Source organism: Haliotis asinina, chromosome 1 (genome assembly GCF_037392515.1).
Source record: "Haliotis asinina isolate JCU_RB_2024 chromosome 1, JCU_Hal_asi_v2, whole genome shotgun sequence".
In the NCBI taxonomy this organism is placed as follows: domain Eukaryota; kingdom Metazoa; phylum Mollusca; class Gastropoda; order Lepetellida; family Haliotidae; genus Haliotis; species Haliotis asinina.
This window is the reverse complement of record NC_090280.1, coordinates 84,803,099-84,827,120: the sequence shown is the minus strand read 5'-3', so window position 1 is coordinate 84,827,120 and position 24,022 is coordinate 84,803,099. Positions and strand designations below refer to the sequence as shown.

The 24,022-nt window shown below is 37.7% G+C and overlaps 1 protein-coding gene across 1 annotated transcript in view; it reads left to right on the top strand.

The window, feature by feature from the left end:
- Positions 1-24,022, top strand: part of LOC137298433 (golgin subfamily A member 6-like protein 22) — a 96,237-nt gene that overhangs the window by 1,586 nt on the left and 70,629 nt on the right. The window contains exons 2-10 of the mRNA XM_067830702.1: positions 3,348-3,429; positions 4,544-4,689; positions 5,583-5,697; positions 6,108-6,296; positions 8,638-8,733; positions 10,104-10,199; positions 15,759-16,031; positions 17,014-17,088; positions 20,324-20,438. Coding sequence (XP_067686803.1) covers positions 3,363-3,429; positions 4,544-4,689; positions 5,583-5,697; positions 6,108-6,296; positions 8,638-8,733; positions 10,104-10,199; positions 15,759-16,031; positions 17,014-17,088; positions 20,324-20,438 — 1,172 coding nt within the window. The 5' untranslated portion in view covers positions 3,348-3,362. The remainder of the gene's footprint in view (positions 1-3,347; positions 3,430-4,543; positions 4,690-5,582; positions 5,698-6,107; positions 6,297-8,637; positions 8,734-10,103; positions 10,200-15,758; positions 16,032-17,013; positions 17,089-20,323; positions 20,439-24,022) is intronic.

Below are 24,022 nucleotides of genomic sequence, written 5' to 3'. Positions count from 1 at the left end.
GGAGGTGGCCTGCCTAGGCATATCAGGATTAGCTGTTAATTACTTGCTAATTACTCACCAATGTCTACAATGCCAATGGAATAGATAATTACTTGTTCATAGATGGGTAAGATCACATTCTAAATGCTTGTTATAAGTTTCTAAGAATTGTAGACCGACATTTTTCATTGGTCCCAAACATGTCAGTTTAGAGAGAGTGCAGCGTAATTTCATCCGTTCTTTCTGTCTCTGTGCAAGGGAAAACTTCTTCCAAGCATGAATTTATACAACGTCGAGGATAATAGAGAAATAAAACATGAATTATTTCACCTAAGGCTCAAAATTCAAAATGGCAAGAAAAGAGTAAGAAAGAAAAAGTATAGACACCCTAAGTGGAGTTGCACACTGTGGTCACATATGCAGAATAGCAGATCAGTGAGATATCAATGTCCCCCTGATGCTATCAGGTTCTTATAAGGGAACAATTGCAGTGATTCAAGTTTGATAACAAACAGTGGCTGATAGGAAGATATACTGTCCATAATTTCAATATGAAAGCAGTGGGATAACGAACTGTTTAAAGCGTCTGCTCGTCATTCCTAAGAGCCAAGATGGATTCTCCTTATGGGTACTATGTGTGAAGTCTATTTCTGGTGTCTCTGCTGTGATATTGCTGGAATATTGCTAAACGTGGCATAAACCCATACTCACTCACTACAAAATAAGAAGGTGTAAACAGTCATAAGTGATAACAAGTGAATAACATATTATTATGGTTAATTTAGGTATTGTTGGTGAAGCTGTTTCCAAGTTTCTGCTGGATTAGATTTATTATTTCAGTCTATGTTACCAACTCCTAGTGTCCATGTACATGAAAGGAATTAATAAATAATAATAATAGTGGATATTTGTAACTGTGCCTGTATCCGTGCATTCGATGCTCGCTCAAGGCGCTACAAAGAAAGGTGAATGTATATTTAACATATGCATTACGTTACTAATAGTTAGAATTAAAAAAAAGGAAGAAAGATCTAAGAGAAGGCTATGGAGAAGTAATGGGTTTTCAGAAGGGACTTGAAAGAGTTCAGTGATTCGGCACATTTGATGTCAGCTGGCAGTGAATTCCAAATCAATGCAGCGGTGTAGGTAAAGGTCCTCTGACCATAGGAGACAAGTTTGACTTTGGGGACTGTAAGTAAATGCTGATTCTGGGATCTGAGACATCTTGTGAATTCCTGACTCGTTAGCTGTCATAACATCATTGTTAGGCAGACGTCATAAATGTATGCAGCCAAAATGATGCTTAACCTTGACGCTTACAGTGAGATATGCGTTAGCCAGTGTTTATCTGTTCTGTTGACTCACGACTTATGACTTTGTCTGCTTGCTACTTCTAGCAGTCCTGTGAAACACAAACCTGTAAGTAAGTCTCAGAGAGACAGATAGTGAGGTTTTGTGTACTCTGTCAACATGCCACGGCTGTGAGGACTGACTGGGACATGACTATTTCACTTTCTTCTATTTACAAATTCTTCAGAAAATAAAGGGAAGGTGGGTAACATAGTGGTTCAAACATTCATTATGCTGAAGACCCGGGTTTGATTTATTACATGGGTACAAGGCCTCAAGCCCATTTCTGGTGTCCCAGTCATTTCTGATATTGCTGGAATATTGCTAAATGCACTCACTCACCCACCAAAAAACCCACTCACTCCCTTCCTCACTCATTCACTCACTCAGAAAATTAGAGAAACAGGTTAACTAACACAATAAATAGTAAACATTTTGAACAAAAGTAATGCTAATTAGGTCCTGCTTATCCGACAGACACAGCTCTATGTCAGTTAAGATATGAAAAGTTAACCATCACAAATGAATGTATATTTCAACTTACAAACATTATTTGAACCAGAATCTCAGTTCATATTGTGGCCTAAATATCACTGTCTGCCTCCTGCTGCTGTGAATCTTTGTATTGACTTCGGAATGGAATATAAACCATAGCGATTTTATTTAAGAAATATTTGATGGTGTACATCCAACAGCAAGGATATGTTTTCCTGTACATAAAGGATATGTTTTCCTGTACATCAAGGATATGTTTTCCTGTACATCAAGGATATCTTTTTCCATGGAACAAGGATATGTTTTCCTGTACATCAAGGATATCTTTTCCCCATGGAACAAGGATATGTTTTCCTGTACATCAAGGATATCATCTTTCTGTACAATAAGGGTATGTTTTCCTTTACAATAAGGGTATGTTTTCCTATGTTTTCCTGTACAATAAGAATATGTTTTCCTATGTTTTCCTGTACACTAAAGATATGTTTTCCTGTACATTAAGGATATGTTTTCCTGCATGACCTACTGACACAGTCCTATCATCGTGTATCACAAACCTTTTGCGTCATGATATTTTTGCAAGCTCAAGTCATTTGCAAGTTTGATTTCATTTAACTCTCAGAGTTGTCTTTTTCAGTGTGAAATGCATCGTCAACAGGGCGATGCCTGCTAACAACAATTCTCATTGGATAATGAGTTCATCATCAACCAACCATTTTTTCATGTTTTACCTTATTTCAGTGCTCGTAACTGGTGTCAGAGTTAGCTTCTGACTGTGTGAAAAAAACCCAATAGAATGGGTACTCAAATATCGAATTGAAATAGTGATGATGGTTATTGAAAATCAAAGGTGTCGATTTTCCATGAATTGAACCAAATCATTGCAGCCGTATTATCTGTCTATTGCTAGTGATGTACTGATGATTAAAATTAAGTGTAAATGAATCGAAATATATTTTGAATTTTGTTGTTTTAGTATATCTCACCTGAATGAAGTGTACTAACCATTAAATCTGACGGCTATTCATGAACAAACATGTGCTCAACATGTGCACATTATATTCATAATTTCATATTCAGCATCATGGTAAAAATTACTGTAACCTGTCTATGTATAAATTTTACATCTATCGTGAATGTGTTGAGATATGGTGATAAATATTCGCTGTATAGATAAACATAATAATTTTTATGTACAATGTTACATTTAGATATGAAAATATATTGCTAATTAGAAGAACCCTAAAAACAGGTGATTAGAATAAAAATGTATGTATTTCGATTATGATCAATAATTAGTCACCACAAGTTCTCCAATAATTGATAGTTGATTTGATTTTCAAATCACAACACTACCTAATGCAATGAAAATATTTAGGGAAGAATTGTAGTTGAAAATGTTTAGGATAAACATCAGTTGAAAACTATGGGAGGATAAACGTTTGTTGGAAACTGTTAGAAGACTTCTTTATAAATATGCATGAACAATTGTTTAACTACCATTCATCTGACTTGGTTCACAGGAGTAGGGAGGCAAGATGGATGGCACCGACGCTGATGGGGAGTGGAGCGATGACGATGGAGTCAAGTCTGGATCTGTTACAGGTACAGCCTAACTTGATAGTCTCAGGACAGTGTTGTAGCTTAGTGGTTAAAGCGTCTGTTCATCATGCCGAAAACCTGGGTTCGATTCCCTACATAGGCAGAATATGTGAAGCCCCATTTCTGATGTCCCCTGCCATAAAATTGCTGGAACATTGCTAGAAGCAGCATGAAACCAAACTCACTCTCAATTGATAGTCTCTAACACTTACTGCATACAGGTGATAAATTATCAGGGTCTATCAGAGACATTAAGTTTTCTGTATCAGATTTTTTACCATCAGTCAGGAGGAATGTTTGCTGTTTTCTATTGGAGCAGGGACCTTGGTACTTTTGACAGCGACAGCAGTTTATTTCAAAATGTGGTTTCAGTAAGTGGCAACTAAGACCTAAGACTCTGAGACAACTAATCCTTGCTTTCTGCTCCTAATTGTATGTGCAAACAGGGTGATAATGAGCACTGTCTTTTGAAGTCTATCGGTATGATCCCCAGGCAAGTGCTGGATCTTTCAGCTTTTATGCTGTTGGAATTTCCTAGAAGAATTATCTTTGTTGAGCATAGGTTTGGGTTTTGGGGTGAAATGTTGATGTTAGCTACAATGACAGTTGAATATGGACAAAAAGTATCATCTTGGAAGAGCATTTGTGAATGTTGTGACCCAGCTAAGTTGGTATGTCATAAAGATCCAGGTTAGAATTGATCTTCAGTAATCCATGCTTGTCATTAGTATTAAGCAACTAACGGGATCAGATGGTCAGGCTTGCTGACCTGGCTGACATATGTCATCGTATCCTGAATGCATAAATTGATTCTCATGATGTCAATCACTGGATTAACTGGCCCAGAGTTGATTATAAATTACATACCTCCATCATATGGCTAGAATACTGCTGAGTGGTCATTAACAGCAAGCAAACAAACTGGTATGTCATGCATCCTGCTGATGGTGCTCATGCTCTTAACCACTGGTTCCTGCAGATGCAGTCACTGTACACATGAATTGATCTGTCAGTGGTTGAGATTAGATTGAACACATGAAAAAATAATTTCAGGCATGATCATCATCAAGATTTTCAAATCTGAAGATGTCTCCTGAAATCTAGAAATCTGTTTCAGCTCTATCAGATAATGAACCAGATGATATGCCTAAATCGCTGAAGATCACCACGTCGCCAGGCAACCACAAGATAGACCCTGTACATGCCATCCTAGACAAGATAGATGCTGAGCTGGGAGCGATCGCTACTGCCAACAACATCACTGTAAGTCACAAACACACTTTTGTATTCGGCCCTTGAAGATGTGAGTTAGAACAGATATAAATTACCCATGATTGTCCTAAGAAGCAGCTAACAGGATCGGGTGTCAGACTCACTGACTTGGTCATTGTATCCCAGTTGGGTGGATCGATGCTCATGCTGTTGATCAGTGGATTGTAACTGCTACCATATAGCTGGAATATTGCTGAGTGTGGTATTAAACAGCAATCAAACAAACACTTATGTATTCAACTATCTCAACAATCTGACTCTGGTCACAGGCTGGTATTTTGCCCCAGCAAATTTCAGACAAAACACAACCCAAATTGGAATTCGGCAGTTTTTACTTGTGCTTTTACTGGACCTTGAGGAGACATATTGGTGCCACAGTCTAAAATGTCAAGGAGGATAAATACGTCCATCTACACAAATAGGCTTGTATGTGCGTTGTTGATACTTGCATAATTGATGTTTATAATCTACTCAAATAAAGGTACCATTTTGTTTCCCAAATTGAAATTATATCAATTCTATGTCTGTTATTTTCATGGAAATGTTTCAACACATTGCTTGACCACAGTGCATGAAGTTCACTTTTCCTGATGCATTCTTAATAAATCCAGATTACTTTATGGATTTAAGATTTGTTACAAGGGTCGATATATGACCTGACTGCCAGTAACAGCCAATAATTGATATGATTATTGATGAAGTAGTTTATCTTAATTATCAGCTGACACGTCAGCCATGATAAGAACCAAAAATTGTGCACAGCAGGGTCAAGGCTCTTGTATGGGATATCTCATCAACTGCAATGAAATCTCACTGATTGATAATCAATATTATCCAATAACAGATTGTATCTGTATTTTAATCAATGTCTGTTACCTCCACAGACCTTCAGTCAACCACAAAGTGTCAAAAAATCGACGTTTTCTATTTTTGACCGGAACCGGCTTGAGGCTCAGGGGGTGGGGTTTGACACCACTGATGATCGCCGTGACAAGCACGGTGAGTCAGGTGTCCAGACTGTAACAACCGTCCATACCAACTTTCTTGTAGAGATTCCAAGTTAGAATGTGGCCTTATCAACCTTCCATACCATTATTCTAGTAGAGATTCCAGATTAGAATATATCCCCAGGATCCTTCCATACTATCCTTCCTGTAGAGATTCGAGGTTAGAATAATTGTCTCCAGCACCCTTTCACAACATCCTTCCTGTAGACATTCCACCGTTGTTTACTTGCTATAACAGGTGATTTAACAAATAAGGTAATCCAGTCTGTTGACCTGGTTGATAATGAGCCAACAAATTTGATGAATCCAGTCCTAATAAATTTAAGGCTACCATCGAACAAGATCAGATCTATTTGAGATTGATGCAGAACCTGAAATGTTGGCCCTTTTTTCATTTCCCAGTTTTAGGTCACACTCGTGGTGGTAGTTCTGACCGAGATACTGGTGTTGGAACAGGAAGTGTACAGGATGATGCTGGCTCGGAACACAAGAGGATTATGGGTAGTGCGCAGATATACAGCGATGTGGGGAACCTGACTGATGTCCATACAGATGGTAGGAGAGGAACTCAGCTTGCAGTGCCACTTCAAGGTGCATGGCCAGCGTATTGCTCTGCTTCCTGTCATAGTGTAGAACTCTAGCATAGTTCAGACTTGTAGATTAGTACAAGGATTCATGTAGATCGGTTCACGCATTGATGTCAACCCCAAGTCAAACCCAGGTCAAATTTACTTAGTTCAGACTTGTAGATTAGTTCAGCAATTCATATAGATCTACTCAAAGACTGATAGTTAACCTTAAGTCAACCCAACTGAACCTCATATCAAGCCAAATTTAACCCCATCAGAACCACAAGTCAACCCTATGTCCCTAGACCTAACATTAAAGGCAATTTACATTTTCAAATTTGGACTTACAACTTTTCAGATTAATATTCCTCAGACACAACTAAGATTGCTTGGCTACGGTGTCTTGTATTTCCATAACTAGCAACAGACCCATCAGGTCCATAGAGCCCTGTTAACACAGTGAGTCATAAGCCTTGGTTCTAGTTCACCTTGATGCTGAGAATGCCATGTGAAACAGGCTCCTGACCATTCTGCTAACTTACACATTTCTACATGAAAGACAATATTACAGTTTGTGTAAATTGCCATAAATATTGAAGTATCTGGAAAAAAGTCCTTATTTATTCCCTAAATTTGTTAGGAGTGCTAGATGAATCCTGTTGCTTTTTTTTAAGACTCATTTTCTCATTTTCATCATGTCAATCTATGTTCTATGGTGCTTGTTGAGAAAATGTCTCTGGATGAGTTTCATGGTGAGTGTTTTACGTTTGATCAAGGTCCTGGCCATGGACCTTTGAGAGGCTGGAACATTTTACATTTTGATTAATGGAGCTCTGATACTGCTGTTCAAATTTACTAATGAACTGGGTTGTTTAATTGTACTAACGTCATTGACAGATATGTCATCTAATCTCTTGTTATAATTTCCTCAGTGACTTAATGGCCAAGCGGTTCAAGTGTTGGTTTGTCATAGGCAGGGCTTTGGTTTGATTCTTCATAAGGACAAAATTGTCTACCCTTGTCTTGGAACCAGTTCATTTTGTTTCACTTGAGTGTTTACTTGTGCATGCTCAGATAGCATCCTGGCACGAATGACACAAGGTCATGATACGAATGACACAATGAATCATACAGGTCTCTGGCACTCTTTTGGAACCATCTGTTAAGCAATTCAGTTAACCAAAACCAAAACTGCTTGGTTGGTTATGAGTTTGTTCATTTATGTGAGTTGGTAAATGAAGACGAATATGTTTGGCCCATGAACACTGCATCAAATGACATACTTACACCACTCTCACGATCTCCCTCTTCCATTTTGTTGAAGGGCCATGTTGGCACTTGAGAGTACACACCAAATAGACGCTCACAGTGGCCATTAGATAAGGAACATATTCGGTCATGCGAAGGTCAACGAGAACCATATTTAGTTCCAATGGAGAAGGTGCAGTGTATAACAAAAAAACAAACATGCCTTCATGGCAGTGTTCCTATATTTAGTCTCAGATTTCCTCCCAAAGTGTTATTCAGAGTGCCGGTGATGAAAACTGGAAAATATCAAAGGAACACTTGAATTCTCCTGTGTTCCTTTATTTGTTTCTGTCAGTATATATACAAAATCCGCTAGGGGTGAAATGAAGTGGTTTTACCACAGTATAGAGTGTGGTGTAAAATTTCATTCTCACTCACTCACTCACTCACTCACCCACTTCTGGTAACCTACTTCTGGTAACCTGCTTACAGTTGTGTCATCATTCTGTATGTGTATTGTAATGACCATGTTTTTTCATGTTCTGGTGTGATTTTACTAGTTTACTCATGTAATCAAGTTACAAATAGCGATCCCTATCAACAATACCCAAAGATATAATTTTTTTTCGCAATACTACCTGTTTATAGGTATTCCGTTTTTAGTCAGTAATGAACTTCCATGTTTTATTCTCATTTCAAAACAGTGAAGATATATTATTTTGTCATTTATGATTTTTTTGTTTTGTTTTCATTTAATTTTAGCTAAGTGTTATTAGTCTGTCTTATAGGCTAGCTAATTATATAGAAGAGACAGTTTCATAGGTGACAACTGACAAACGTGATGTCCAGACCTATGCATGTCGTAAGAGGCAAGTAATGGGATCGGATAGTCAGACTCACTTGGTTGACACATATTCCAGATGCTCAGGTCAATGCTCATGATGTCAATCACTGGGTTGTTTGTTCTAGATATGTTTTTTTACAGATGCCTGTCATATAGCAGGAATATTGCTGAGCAATGAACCAATATTGCATTAACCAATGAACATAGTAGTACTTTAATAATAGTACATAGCCTATGTGTTCCTGATGATGAAAATGCCTGTTTATTCTAGATGATCACCGAGGGGACGATGGCCACAGTGACCTGGACTCCCTGGCTGCCCAGCAGATCGATGAGAAATTCAAGGAGATCATGCGCAAGAAGCGAGGTATGCGCCTGTCAGTCATAAATCATGAGCGTTTTGATTGGTGGTTGTTTTGGTGAACCGTATGTGTCAATCACACCCAACCTGTCTCTTTGGAAATAGCAATGTTTCCCTGTCTTGATCGTACAATGTTGGCAAACGTCATTGAAACTCAGAAATTGTTTTGTTTATGTATGCCATTAAGAGAAGCTTAAATCGTAAGAATGTTTTTACCCCCATTTCAATTGTACAATCCTGTTAGTGAACGACATTAAGTAAAAAATTAATACTAACTGTTGCAATGAGAACATTTCTTGTTGGTATGTTGAGTAAAGATTTATTCCTGGTAGATATGTTTATATATTTTTGAAAGTTGGGTTTGTGGGACAACATACTTTTCTTCTATTTTGCTGTGATGAAGTTGGTTTTGCTGGTGTGGATAGTTCATTTAGATATTGCAAATATAGGTAGATTTTAGTCTTGTTCATTAATTACATTTGCTTTGTTGTCATCCATTGAAGAAGGGGAGGTAAACACTAGAGCTTTCTATGTCAAGACATCTAAGGTTTCAACTATGCCATGTTGTTTATTTGTGATAACTCTTTGTTTAAACATTTCTAGATTGTTATTAATTAATCATAACACAGATTCATGTAGACTGTTTTAAGCTTACTAGCATCAGCAACTGATAAATTTCTCATAATCAGCAGGACCTGCGCAGATCCAGGTTATACTTGATCTTCAGCAATCCTTGCTTGTTGTAACAGGCGAATATGGAGCTCACTGACTAAATTGACAATTGTGAAGATTGATGCTCATGAAATAGATCATCGGGTTATCTGATCATGATCAGATACATATCGCCATCGCCATCGCCATCTTATAACTGGAATACTGCTAAGTGTAACATTAAACAACAAACATGATCAGAAGACACATTACGTGTCTTCGCAAAGATCCCAGTGTATTTGCAAATATTTGTAGCTTGCTTAAATATGTTGTAGCTAATATTTGTTTAGAAAGGTTAAGGGGCTTTTTAGCAATTAGATGAGTGAACTGCAGCTAGTTGTAGTGGCTGCTGGACCAGATGTACTATGGTGGTGCAATTTGTTGTGCAGAGTTACTCCCTTTGGATCTAGCAGAAACCAATTTCAGTTTCAGTATCCAAATTTTTTAACACCATGCGGGTAGTGGAGTAGCCTAATGGTTAAAGCATTTGCTCATCACCCTGAAGATTCTGGTTCGATTCCCTAGATGGGTACAATGTATGAAGCCCATTTCTGGTGTCCCTTGATGTGATACTGCTGGAATATTGCTAAAAGCATCGTAAAACTAGCATCATTTAATGTGGGGTGATGATGATGAGGTACTATGAATGTACACGTTTGACATAGGTGGTTATCTGGATGACCTGAAGGCTCGCATACCCAGACCAGGTAGTGACCGTGACACGGTCAACTCGGACGAGGGGGTGGTCACTCGGCCGACAGGTGAGGGTCAAGTTTGGTGGAGGGACAGTATACAGATATAACGCTCAATATGACAATAGCCATCCACATTGTAAGTTGTTCACTGGTCATGAGGGGGACATGGGTTGACATACCCTTGATTTTTGTTTATGTTTATGTAACACAGACGTAAACAAACATTGAGTGTACATCAACCCATGAGCCCCAAGGGACCAGTGATCAATGTATTTATCTTACCGAACACCTCAATGTTAATTTTGAACTGTTTGAAGCATGGGTATCAGATCGTACACTTCAGCCAACATGTGTGAACCAAATGATTCAAACCTTGCATCTTGTTGTTTATCCCACAGGTATTGTCTCAGTAAAGTTGAAGTGGTGTAATCCCCCTATTCAAAAGGACTACATTTAAACACATTGTGAAAATTTATTTATTGGAATGTGAGGCAAATCTTTTTGTAGCCATCACTAGATTTTGCAGACGACACAAGAAAAACAGATTTAGAGTTATCTCCCTTCCACTGATTTGCATTCACGAAACCTTGGTAAATTCCGTGCATCATGTGTGATTCAGTGTTATTCGAGATGAAGAAGTACTACCACGTAGAACTGAATGGGTTGCCATTGGCAGCGGGGTACATTGAAAATAATGGAACACACTGTGCTTGGCCAGTCAGAAAATGACATTTATGTGTGTGGTAAGATAATGTGCATTAATGTATTGATATTGTCTCTACAGATGTGTTTGATATTAAAATGCAACCACTAACAACTTAGAGATTTTTAGAAGCAGTTGTTGAAGCTGTTACCATTGCTTTTACAAAATTATTCTGAGCTATTTTGCCTTATATTGCTTGGCTTACAGATATTCCAACCTAAGTGATCCCGAGCTTGATAATTAAAATGAGAAAAAATAAACAATATTTACACTAACGCAGGACTTTATTAATGTCAACTTTTTTCTCTTTATGGACACGACTTTTTGAAGTTTATTCTTGCTCCTTCATCAGTAAGAATGCGCTCTGAAACCTGAAAGAACCTTAAGAACACACTCCAAAAGCTGGTGAAAGTTAACAGCAATCACTGAAAATTTATATCCTTCAAAATGTAGAAGTTGACATCTGTAAATTCTTGCCTTAATTTGTATGACTTCTGAATGCCGTTTAAAGACTCAATACTTCCATCAATTAATAGTTTCTCACCCTGACTCATTCATAATGATTTGCACACTGACTACTAGATGTTGAATAAAATCACTGGACACAAATACCTTTTGTATCTTATTCTTGTATTCTTAGTAATGTGTAAATTTATTTTTTGTCTCTGTTAAATTCAACATAAATGTTAAATGAAAACACAGAATTTGAATGATATTCATTGTAATACTACCTGTTGTATATTTGTGTAAGGGTGAAGTTGTTTTTGTTTTTTTCATTTTTATTTTGACCTATGACTTTCAAATCCAGAAAATCCATCGGTAAGCAGGGGGTGGTGGGGTAGCCTAGAGGTTGAAGCATTTGCTCATCATACCGAAACCTGTGATCGATTCCCTGCATGGTTACAATGTGTGAAGTCCATTCCTGGTGTCCCAAACCTTGATATATATGCTTAAAGCTTTTATGCTAAAAGCGGCATAAAACAGCTAACACAACAGAAGTCTAAGTACAGTTTTTTATACAACCCCTAGTTTCCCTGGTATATTCTCTTGTCAGTTTGTATCTGTGACAGTGTTGGTGTCAGTTCAAGGTGTGAACCATGTGATGAATTCACTAACAGCTAACAGAACAGGGTCATGACATCACAATCCATGAGAGCATTTGTTGTTTTGCATGGCTGTGTTTATCCTATGTGTATTGATCATTTACTATAATTGTATTTATCATGTAGGCCAAACCAATTTTATTTCTTGTTTTACAGATTTTTGTTCTCTGAAAACCTAAAGGCAGACAGGAAAAAGAGGGAAAAACATTTTCTAGTCAAAGTAATACTCCTTCTAAATGCTCAAAGTGTATTACTTTTGGCAATTCATGAAGTGAATATGTTTTAAAAAAAACAACCTATAATGTATTTTTTTTTGTGAGTTTACATTTCCAACCTATAAAAACATTAGGATTTTATTTTTTGAGTAGGGAAAATTAACTTTTTTTCTTTTTCTTATTCTGGAAAAATTGCGGCAGACGGATCCGTAAAACAAGAAATGAAATTGGTCCGGCCTTACGATGATTGTGTTTATCATTAACCTTATCATTTACCATATATATAATATCAGTTACCATATTTGTATGTACCATTTACCATATGTATTATCATTTACATTATATATATATATATTGATTATGAGCCATGTTAACATGTTTATGTTCAACATTTACTATGTGTATTATCATTTACATTATATATATATATATTGATTATGAGCCATGTTAACATGTTTATGTTCAACATTTACTATGTGTATTATCATTTACATTATATATATATATATTGATTATGAGCCATGTTAACATGTTTATGTTCAACATTTACTATGTGTATTATCATTTACATTATATATATATATATTGATTATGAGCCATGTTAACATGTTTATGTTCAACATTGACTATGTGTATTATCAGTTACCATAACATGTTTCTCATTATTTTTGTTATCCTTTACCATATAAGTTGTGTTTATTATGTACCATATTTGTATTATGCGCCATATTAACAAAATGGTTGTGATTGTTGCTCTTGCTATTGACCACTTGTTTGTGTTAACCTTACTTTATTATTAACAGATCAGTGGGACAACAGCAGATATATCAAACTGTTCTCTAAGACACCAGGTGTCTATGGCCATGTCTGGATTTGTATTTGCTTTAGTTTGTCTGGACTTCTCTACCCAGTGAATACTTCTCTGTCCAGTGAATACAGTGCCATATAGAAAATGGTCAAATGTAACATGTTACATTTGGATTACACTTTCTCAGTAGAGTGCAGATTAAGTACTTTTGTTAGGTTGTCCAAATGGCTGAGTGGGTTTGACAGCTGCCTTAGTGTGCTGGCAATTAGGTGCCTGGCTTTGAGGTGTGGGTTCAAATCCCACATGGGATTTATCCAACAAGGGTACTAGAATCTGGCTCACTAGAAATCGGACTCATTGCACCCATGTTGAGCATCAAGACTGTGTCTTTGCATAGCAAGCACATGTTTCAACTATTAATCTACCCCTCTTCCTAGAAACCTGGTAACTCATAATTCAAGTACTTCTTTGCATTCTAGTGGGTAAAGGTTTGACCATGAGAATGAAAAGTCATTGGTTTGATCCTTAGTCATATCATAGCGAGAGATGCTGAAAGATGGGACTTGTTCTTACCCTTCCTTGACTTATGGTTTTAAGGATAAATCAAGAAACTGTGTTACTGAGGAATGTATCAGTTTTAATCTGATGTTTGGTATTTCAATGGGTCAGCAGTAGTAAATATGTCAACATTAGTCTGTACAGGTACAAGGAGCCAATGCCGCATTTACATGCATGAACACATGATAGTACAGGGGTAGTGTAGTGGTTAAAGTGTTTGCTTGTCACGCTGTAGGCCTGGGTTCGATTCTAAACATGGTTACAATGTGTGAAGCCTATTGTCCAGGGTTGGGATAGTGCTAAAAGTGGCATAAAACTACACTCACATGCCAGTACATGCACATGCATGTGCACACATCCCCAGACTGGCCACCATTTCACCTCAACTTCAACTGTTTTCATTTTCTCTCAAATAATATTCACCAAAATTGCTTAAAGTTCAGTTCTAGTAAAGTGCTTATATAGCTTATGACCATCATTTGTTTCTCAAATTTAGATGCTCGTTATGCTAGCAGACATCGAAGATCCCACAGCACCGAGCCGCGGGGGAAACCACCCCTCCCCACCCTCCCTCGCACCTGTCTCACACCACCCTCCAGTCCCAGGCGAGGTTTGAAAAGGAGATTTCTGATTTTCTCATAGTCACAGTTTTCTGTCTTTCCACAGCTCCTTAGTGCAGAAATAGTGCTCACTTACAGCAGCTATAGATTTTATGGCTCTTCCAGTATCTAGGCTTATCTCACATTAGAGGAGTTGGCTCACAATGTCTTGACAATGTCTTCACTCACTGTTCCCTAATAATTTGATGTGATTTAGTAAAGTAATTAGTTTCATCCACAGCTTGTAGGCCGGAGAGCCTTTTTCTCTCAGCTTTTTGTCCACCAAAAAAGAAATCTGATGGTAGCATTCTGAGACTATATAGACTCTATCGTAGCTGATCCATCAAACTAGAGGAATAGATTTTAGCTTTGAGATTGTAGACACTCTCATAGGTGATAGAAGAATACATTTTGGCTTTGAGACTTTATGGCTCTTCTATTATTGTTCATCTGTTATAGTAGAAGAATACATTCTGGCTTTGAGATGCTATCATACCAGATCCATGAAGCTAGATAAATAGATGCTAGATTTGCGATTGTAAACTCTATCATTGTTAATCTATCACACTAGATGAATACACTCTAGCTTTGAGATTGTAGACTACAGACTCTATCATAGCTGATCCCCCAGAATAGGTGACTACAGTCAATGTTTGAGGGTGAGGACTCATAGCTGATCCATTGTCATAGTTGCTGATCAATATGCACAAAGTATTGATTCATACCACCATAATTTAGGAATAAAACTCATAGATCATAGGAAAAGGCTTTCTGATGATAAGATCCTTAAAATATGATGTTCATGTTTAGGGTAGTTGTAAAATAGTACAGTGTCAGTAGAGGTGTAGATGAAATCATTTTCATGAATGGTTATACAGAAAAATAGAAAATTCATGGGACATGTTGCTTTATCTTATAGTTCTTGGTGAAAATGACTTGCTTTCCTTCTACCACTGTCTGAGAAATATTTTATTTTATCAAGAAATCCAGACTCCCTTTCCTTCTTCCTTAGAAGACAATGATTGATATCTAACATACGGCATGATATTGTAGCCATGGATGGAAACAGGTTCTTGTGATGAATTAAAAGTTGAATGTTGTCAGTGTCGTTTATGTCATGAACATTCTGCTATTGTTCTTGTAATATTAATGTGATGAAATGCCAGGTTAAAGGCCTACCAAGGAAAAACAGCTAAAAACTACCAAACATTCACACATGAAATAAAGTACAAACAGAAACAAGATGCCATAAGTTTTGTATTGATAAGAACCCTGCTCAATTTCAGTAGAACAAACATGGTAAATCACATGGATCTATATCCATTTGATGATTTAATGTGATTTCCTATGTTTGGTTCTGTTGAATACAAACTGTAGAAGGATGTTTACACTTTTAGTAACTATTTATGTCTAAGATGTCCGCATAATCTAAGATTTGGGAGTTTGCACCTGGTTTCCTGTAGTAGGCCTGAATTTAGGTGACATATGACTTTGTTTTCAGGAAATGATCATCACTATTTTTGTATGAAAATTTTTAAGGTATTTCTAGAAATATAATAGGACAGAGAAGACATCCCAGTCCTACACCAACAGTTGATATTTACAACTGCATTACTATTGACTGTTTACTTTGGAATAGGTCCTGCCGATCTGCCACCACACTCAAATCATGTGTCAGTCATGAGCCGGCCACCCAAGATCAAACAACTCTTACCTCATCCGCAGACAGGTTATGCCAGTGACTTAGAATCTGTAAAAACTGAGGATTTTGAAAGTCGTTTTCAGGATCTAATGATTGGCCAAACATCCAAGGATACATCCAGCAAGTTAAAAACACTTTCCAAAAAACTTGCGAATCGAGAATCTAAGACCCAGGTGCAATCAAATACGAACCACGGTGGTGGTATCTCATGTAAGACTTGCATATGTGCATCCATGTACTGTTTGTATATAAACTTGTTCACTATTTATGCATGGTAGTGGGACTTATGTAATGCTTCCACAACTATATACACTGCATGCAGCATGTTTTCTTATAACATGAAAATATGCATGATTTTTCTTGAGGCATTAATATTTGTCTGTTTTGAGAATATCTGTTGACTCAGTGCACTGTTAGCAATAACCTGATGGAATAAGTTTACTCACCCCTGCATTTCAAACTCCTCAGAATGGCAAATAATTCGCTCTAATAAAATTAAATTAGATATTCTTAAAATACAATTAATTCTCTATGTTATGCCACAGTATAACTGAGCATTGCTGACACAAGTGTATTAAATATGATTATAATATATTGCTGGTATAAGAATATTGTAACTCACACTGTTGTACCTATCAATGTTACAATGCTTTTTGTATCAGGTCAGTTTTAACGTAATTGGTAAAAACATGCACAGTATTTTATGAATATGATTGAACTAATATTATAAGATAATACTGATAATATATTCAAATTGCTATATAGTGGTATTATCATGTAATATTTTCAGTTTCTTGTATTTTCCATGATGTCATGCTATATCATGAATTTGGTGAGGCATTAAGCTTCCATTTAAGAGTTATTGTTACTGATCTTATAAAGCTTTAGTATGATCAAGGTTTTTAACTTCTTATCAACATAAGAAAGTGAAATCCCAAATATGACATATGTAACATATATACATTTTTCAGAGTCAATCTAAATGTGTTCATATTTTTCAGGCATATTCAAAATTTTTGTCTATTTTTTGGTCAAAAAATGGTAAAAATATAATTACAATTAAACATGAGGTAAGATAATACTTCGTAGATGGAATGTTTACAGTGAATTTTCAGAAAATATAGCATATATTCATTAGATGGATATCTCCTGCTGTTGTATTGTTACACTCATTCATTTCTTTATATTCCAGATCCTAAACCAACAGAAGATTCAAAAAGCTTCCCTTCAGGAAGATTATTCTCAAGTTTTCAGAATAAACCTGCAAGTGAGTGATGTTTTAGTTCTGTTTGATACTGAACCAAAAATGTTTTTGCAACTATTTGTCTTTATGTATGAAATTTCAAAGTCCTGTGCTGGAATTCAAACCACGGACCTTCTGATCCAAACTCGGTTGTCTTGTCCACATGACCAAGAGGTTTACCCCATCAGCAAGCTGACAATGCAAGGATGTCATCAGTGGGATGACTCCACGCCACATACAAACTGGGCTGACCTGTATAATAGTTGAGATATTTGGCATATTTTTGTAAAACATTCCTTCTAAAATAACAAGGAAAGGTTTTAATAACAGAAAACTGTGTAGTCAATATTTTCACAGCTGTAATAGGAACACCATGGTAAAGATTTTGTATGATATAACAGGGATTGCATTTTCTTATTTTGATGCTTTTAATGTCCATAGCAGGTCCATTCTAGGGAATATGAGAAACATGAATGTGGAAAAGTTTATACAAAGATTCCTTGCTAAGTGTGAAAAACATAGCTTGAATTATTCACTGAAGGATATGAAAGATGTTTGCTTGTTTGTTTGTTGTTGTTGCTCACAGCAACACAGCTAACATCACGTAACTGAACCAGTACTGGCCCATCATAGTCAGAGCATAAGGCCCATTTAAGGCATTCCGGAACTGGGCCTGTACTATTTTGCACACTGGCGTTGAAGTGGCCCAGTACAGGCACAGAACTCTGGCCCAGTACACAGCCATAATGGTTGCCTAATTGATCCTTCACAGTTTCACCGACACTGGCCCGGTTATAAGTTTAGTACCGTTTCTACAGTTTAAAACAAGCTGATACCAAACAAAAATAATCTGAAGGAGAAAAAACAAAAAACAAAACACTAGAGTATGCATGTGAGTTTAATTCCTCCTGAATTGAAGTTATGATTTTGAATTAAATATGCAAACAGGTTTTTGCATGATCTAAAAACATGGCATATATGATGAATGACTGAATGTTTAAAATTTTCAAAACGCTCTTGTCTCACCAAAATCTATACTGCATGTTATTATTCATGATTTAGCTCAACACTAAATAGCAACAGCCAGTACAGCCAGTACAGCCAGTACAGCATTGTGGTGCTGTGTTTACGGTAACCATCCATATGTGGCCTGGTACAGTTTTCCTGTAACGGGCCACTAAAGGAAAATAAGCACTGGTCCAATACTGGCTCTATACTGGTGTATGTTATGTCAGTACCAACGGTACAGACCAGAACAATGGGTTGCTAAAGAGAAGTTCTAACGTTGATCTTCATGAGGGTAGACACACATGGGTTGTTGAAGACCTGTTCTAACCAAGATCTTCATGAGGGTAGACACAAATGGGTTGTTGAAGACCTGTTCTAACTCAGATCTTCATGAGGGTAGACACACATGGGTTGTTGAAGGCCTATTCTAACCCAGATCTTCATGAGGCTAGACATACATGGATTGTTGAAGGCCTTTTCTAACCCAGATCTTCATGAGGCTAGACACACATGGGTTGTTGAAGGCCAATTCTAACCCAGATCTTCATGAGGCTAGACACAAATGGGTTGTTGAAGACCTATTCTAACTCAGATCTTCATGAGAGTAGACACACATGGGTTGTTGAACACCAATTCTGACCTGGATCTACATGAGAGTAGACACACATGGGTTGTTGAAGGCCAATTCTAACCTGGATCTTCATGAGGGTAGACACACATAAGTTGTTGAAGGCCAATTCTAACCCAGATCTTCATGAGGGTAGACACAAATGGGTTGTTGAAGACCTATTCTAACTCAGATCTTCATGAGAGTAGACACACATGGGTTGTTGAAGACCTATTCTAACTCAGATCTTCATGAGAGAAAAACACACATGGGTTGTTGAACACCAATTCTGACCTGGATCTACATGAGAGTAGACACACATGGGTTGTTGAAGGCCAATTCTAACCCAGATCTTCATGAGGGTAGACACACATAAGTTGTTGAAGGCCAATTCTAACCCAGATCTTCATGAGGGTAGACACACATAAGTTGTTGAAGGCCAATTCTAACCCAGATCTTCATGAGGCTAGACACACATGGGTTGTTGAAGGCCTATTCTAACCCAGATCTTCATAAGAGTAGACACACATGGGTTGTTGAAGACCTATTCTAACCCAGATCTTCTTGAGGGTAGACACAAATGGGTTGTTGAAGGCCAATTCTAACCCAGATCTTCATGAGGGTAGACACACATAAGTTGTTGAAGGCCAATTCTAACCCAGATCTTCATGAGGCTAGACACACATGGGTTGTTGAAGGCCTATTCTAACCCAGATCTTCATAAGAGTAGACACACATGGGTTGTTGAAGACCTATTCTAACCCAGATCTTCTTGAGGGTAGACACAAATGGGTTGTTGAAGGCCAATTCTAACTCAGATCTTCATGAGGGTAGACACACATGGGTTGTTGAAGACCTATTTTAACCCAGATCTTCATGAGGGTAGACACACATGGGTTGTTGAAGGCCAATTCTAACCCAAATCTTCATGAGGCTAGACACACATGGGTTGTTGAAGGCCAATGCTAACCCAGATCTTCATGAGGGTAGACACACATGGGTTGTTGAAGACCAGTTCTAACCCAGATCTTCATGAGGGTAGACACACATGGGTTGTTGAAGACCTATTCTAACTCAGATCGTCATGAGGCTAGACACACATGGGTTGTTGAAGGCCTATTCTAACCCAGATCTTCATGAGGCTAGACACAAATGGGTTGTTGAAGGCCAATTCTAACCCAGATCTTCATGAGGCTAGACACACATGGGTTGTTGAAGGCCTATTCTAACCCAGATCTTCATGAGGGTAGACACACATGGGTTGTTGAAGACCTATTCTAACCAAGATCTTCAATAGGGTAGACACACATAAGTTGTTGAAGGCCTATTCTAACTCAGATCTTCATGAGGGTAGACACACATGGGTTGTTGAAGGCCAATTCTAACCCAGATCTTCATGAGGGTGGACACACATGGGTTGTTGAAGACCTATTCTAACCCAGATCTTCATGAGGGTGGACACACATGGGTTGTTGAAGACCTATTCAAACCCAGATCTTCATTAGGGGGGACACACATGGGTTGTTGAAGACCTATTCTAACTCAGATCGTCATGAGGGTAAACACAAATTGGTTGATGAATACAAGTCCTAACCTGGAACTTCTCTGGTCCCGATGTGTATATATGATGACTTGTTATTCCAGATGATCTAACACTAAGGAAATCACCCTTCAGCTCCTTACCAGCGTCAGACTCTCGAAGCACCACGGATATTATCAAACTGCCACGTCCTAGAAGTGTCAGTCCTGCACGGCTAAGGTAAGGTTGAGTCTTGTTTCCAAACTCACCAAAAACAGTGTTGCCAAATGCATGTCTGAGTGATATATAGTTAGATGTGTCTTGCTCTGTATGCCAAAAATTTGTGGGACTGAAACTAGCAAATGCTATTGAAATCAAAATTGTTAGTATGGACTTTTGGAAGAGGCTACATTTAAGAAAAACAGCATTAATACATGCTAACCATCTTGCCAGAAAGATAATCTGTGTCAGATACGTTTAAGTGAATATTTTACAGATGTGCCCTGGAAAGATACCAAAACCATATATTTTTTGTGCGTGCGTGTGTGCGTGCGTGCGTGCGTGCGCGTGCGCACATTCGTACATTCGTGTACATGTGTGTACATGCATGTGTACATTCATTTGTGTATTCATGCTTGTGTATTTTCTGTACAAAACTTAGAGGTGTAATACATTGAATCTTAACATTGAAATCTTCATTGCATGCTATGGAATCCTAAGTGAAAACAAGACTGTATTTAGGCATTCTGGAATCTTGAACATATCTTGGAGGTGTATTCATTATATCTAGACTTGACAACATCATTGAATGCCATGTAATCGCAGGAGAAACCATGGCTGTGTTTGAGCATTCTGGAACATTGTAAATATCTTGGACGTATATTACACAAGGTAATTTAGTAGAGCCTGAAGGCAAAGTGCTAATAATCTATTACCACCTCAGGCATTAGGGTGTGTTTCCATCCTGACAATGGTAACATAGACAATGGTAACATTGACAAACACTGGAAACAATCCTGTGTTTGTCACGTCCTATATATATACATACACTGATACAGACAAAACATTGTCAATCGAATGACTTTCCAAATGATGTGTTGCTTGGAAACATAAGAAACTGATAAACCGCTGAATTAGATGAGAATCCAAAGAACTTCAATGAATGGATCGATGATGTCTGTTGGAAGAGAGGTCAGAAAACTGTCACCTATGATATGACAAGCTCTACGCTATAATCTTAAATAAAAATGACATATTTGGGGAATAGCATGAAAACAAATGGATATTTTATGACAAAATGTACAAATTTTGGCATTTTGTCTTAAGGAGAAACAAGAACATTATGTGCAAGGAGAAACAAGAACATTATGTGCAAGGGACATGGGAGGGTGAAAAACTAAAAGCTTCTTGGGAGGTCACAGAAGTAAATGGTGGATCAATAGTTTGGTTCTCAGTCCCTGAATCATATTTTTCTCCATCCACCCAGCCCCTAGCTGCTATGCCAAGTCCTTAATGGACGGAGTCTAAATTTTCCTGACAGATGTGAATCTCTCATCTCATTTTTCTCCTTTACAGCGTAACCATTTGTATGTTTTCAGCAACTTCCACCCACATGCTCATTTTTTAAAATTGTTGGTTTCCATGGCAACATGGAGTGTTAATGAATGGTATTGAAAGTGTATGAAGTATATAGGATGGTTTTGAGTTGATTCCATTTGAAATTTCCAATAAGGTACATTATGAAACTAATTAACATGAGGGACCATGTAAATGATGGTAATTTTGAGATTGTTTGTATGGTCAAGGTATTGGTAACACTTCTAGCAGATGAAATATTACACCGGATACTGCTAAATCATATTTATTAGTCACCTTGTTGGTGAGCCATCTACCTGCTTTGGCACCAGACCATACAAGGTGTGGTTGTCTGATAACTGTGATGCCAGAAACTGTCAATCAGCTACCCTGTTGGCATGGTGGTCCCCTTGGAATAGACAACAGCATATTGCTTTGAGACTCAGTATCGGTATGATCTATTGTGTACCGGCTCGGGATCTGTTGTTGATCACAATGAGGCTCAGATAATGTGTGTTTGGTTGCATGTCGAATTGCACTGACAAGTCGCACCAAACACAACAATGGACACAACTTTGTTCATTCTGTTGAATTTGTTGATACTATGTGATGTGGATTGGTGATGTTGAAGGCAATATTTTGAAGCTGCTGTTGTGACGTACTCTTAAGTTACAGTGTTAGAAATATTTCACCAGCACTAGAGAAGAGAACCGAAGACATTTCACTTGTCCACAGAGTCTACTGCTACTGCTGCTAGAACAGTTGAAAATGTTATAAATTGTAGCAAACTTAAAGCTTTGAGATCGGTGCAGAATTTCTGCAGCAAATGCTACCATACAGTGAGGAGAACTGCCTGTGGGTTTGGACATGTTGACAGCACAATTTAGTAGCCACGGCTGGGAGAGCAGTGTGAAGTTTGAATGTGACATATGAAGACATTGATGGAACTGATTAAGCATCGTTGATGATGCCGCAAGCTTCACAAGAACAAGATAATGGATCATTTCTGAAGTCGTCCTGATCTATCCCTTTGGAATGTATGAACAAAGGTGAGTGAACATTTGTCGGTTAAACTTTAGTAGCTCAATAGCTGATGTTTGTTATGTCCTACCTAATATTTGTTATATGCCTAACCAACACCTGCAACATACCTTTCCAACATTTGTTGTATGCTCAGCCAACACCTACAGCATACCTATCCAACATTTGTTGTATGCCCAGCCAACACCTACAGCATACCTATCCAACATTTGTTGTATGCCCAGCCAACACCTACAGCATACCTATCCAACATTTGTTGTATGCCCAGCCAACACCTACAGCATACCTATCCAACATTTGTTGTATGCCCAGCCAACACCTACAGCATACCTATCCAACATTTGTTGTATGCCCAGCCAACACCTACAGCATACCTATCCAACATTTGCTGTACATATGACCAACACCTGTTATACATGTAACCAACATTTATTGTACACCTGGCTAAGTTCTATTGCACATTAGCCAACATTTGTTGTACATTAAACCCAAACCTATTGTACATTAGCCAACATTTGTTTAGGATCAGACCAACATTTATTGTACATCTGGCCAACACCTATTCTACACTTAGACAACATTTATTGTACATCTGGCCAATGCCTATTCTACACATAGACAACATTTATTGTACATCTGGCCCACACCTATTCTACACATAGACAACATTTATTGTACATCTGGCCAACACCTGTTCTACACATAGACAACATTTATTGTACATCTGGCCAACACCTATTCTACACATAGACAACATTTATTGTACATCTGGCCAACACCTGTTCTACACATAGACAACATTTATTGTACATCTGGCCAACACCTGTTCTACACATAGACAACATTTATTGTACATCTGGCCAACACCTGTTCTACACATAGACAACATTTATTGTACATCTGGCCAACACCTATTCTACACGTAGACAACATTTATTGTACATCTAGCCCACACCTGTTCAAAACATAGACAACATTTATTGTACATCTGGCCAACACCTGTTCTACACATAGACAACATTTATTGTACATCTGGCCAATGCCTATTCTACACATAGACAACATTTATTGTACATCTGGCCAACACCTGTTCTACACATAGACAACATTTATTGTACATCTGGCCCACACCTGTTCTACACATAGACAACATTTATTGTACATCTGGCCAACACCTGTTCTACACATAGACAACATTTATTGTACAT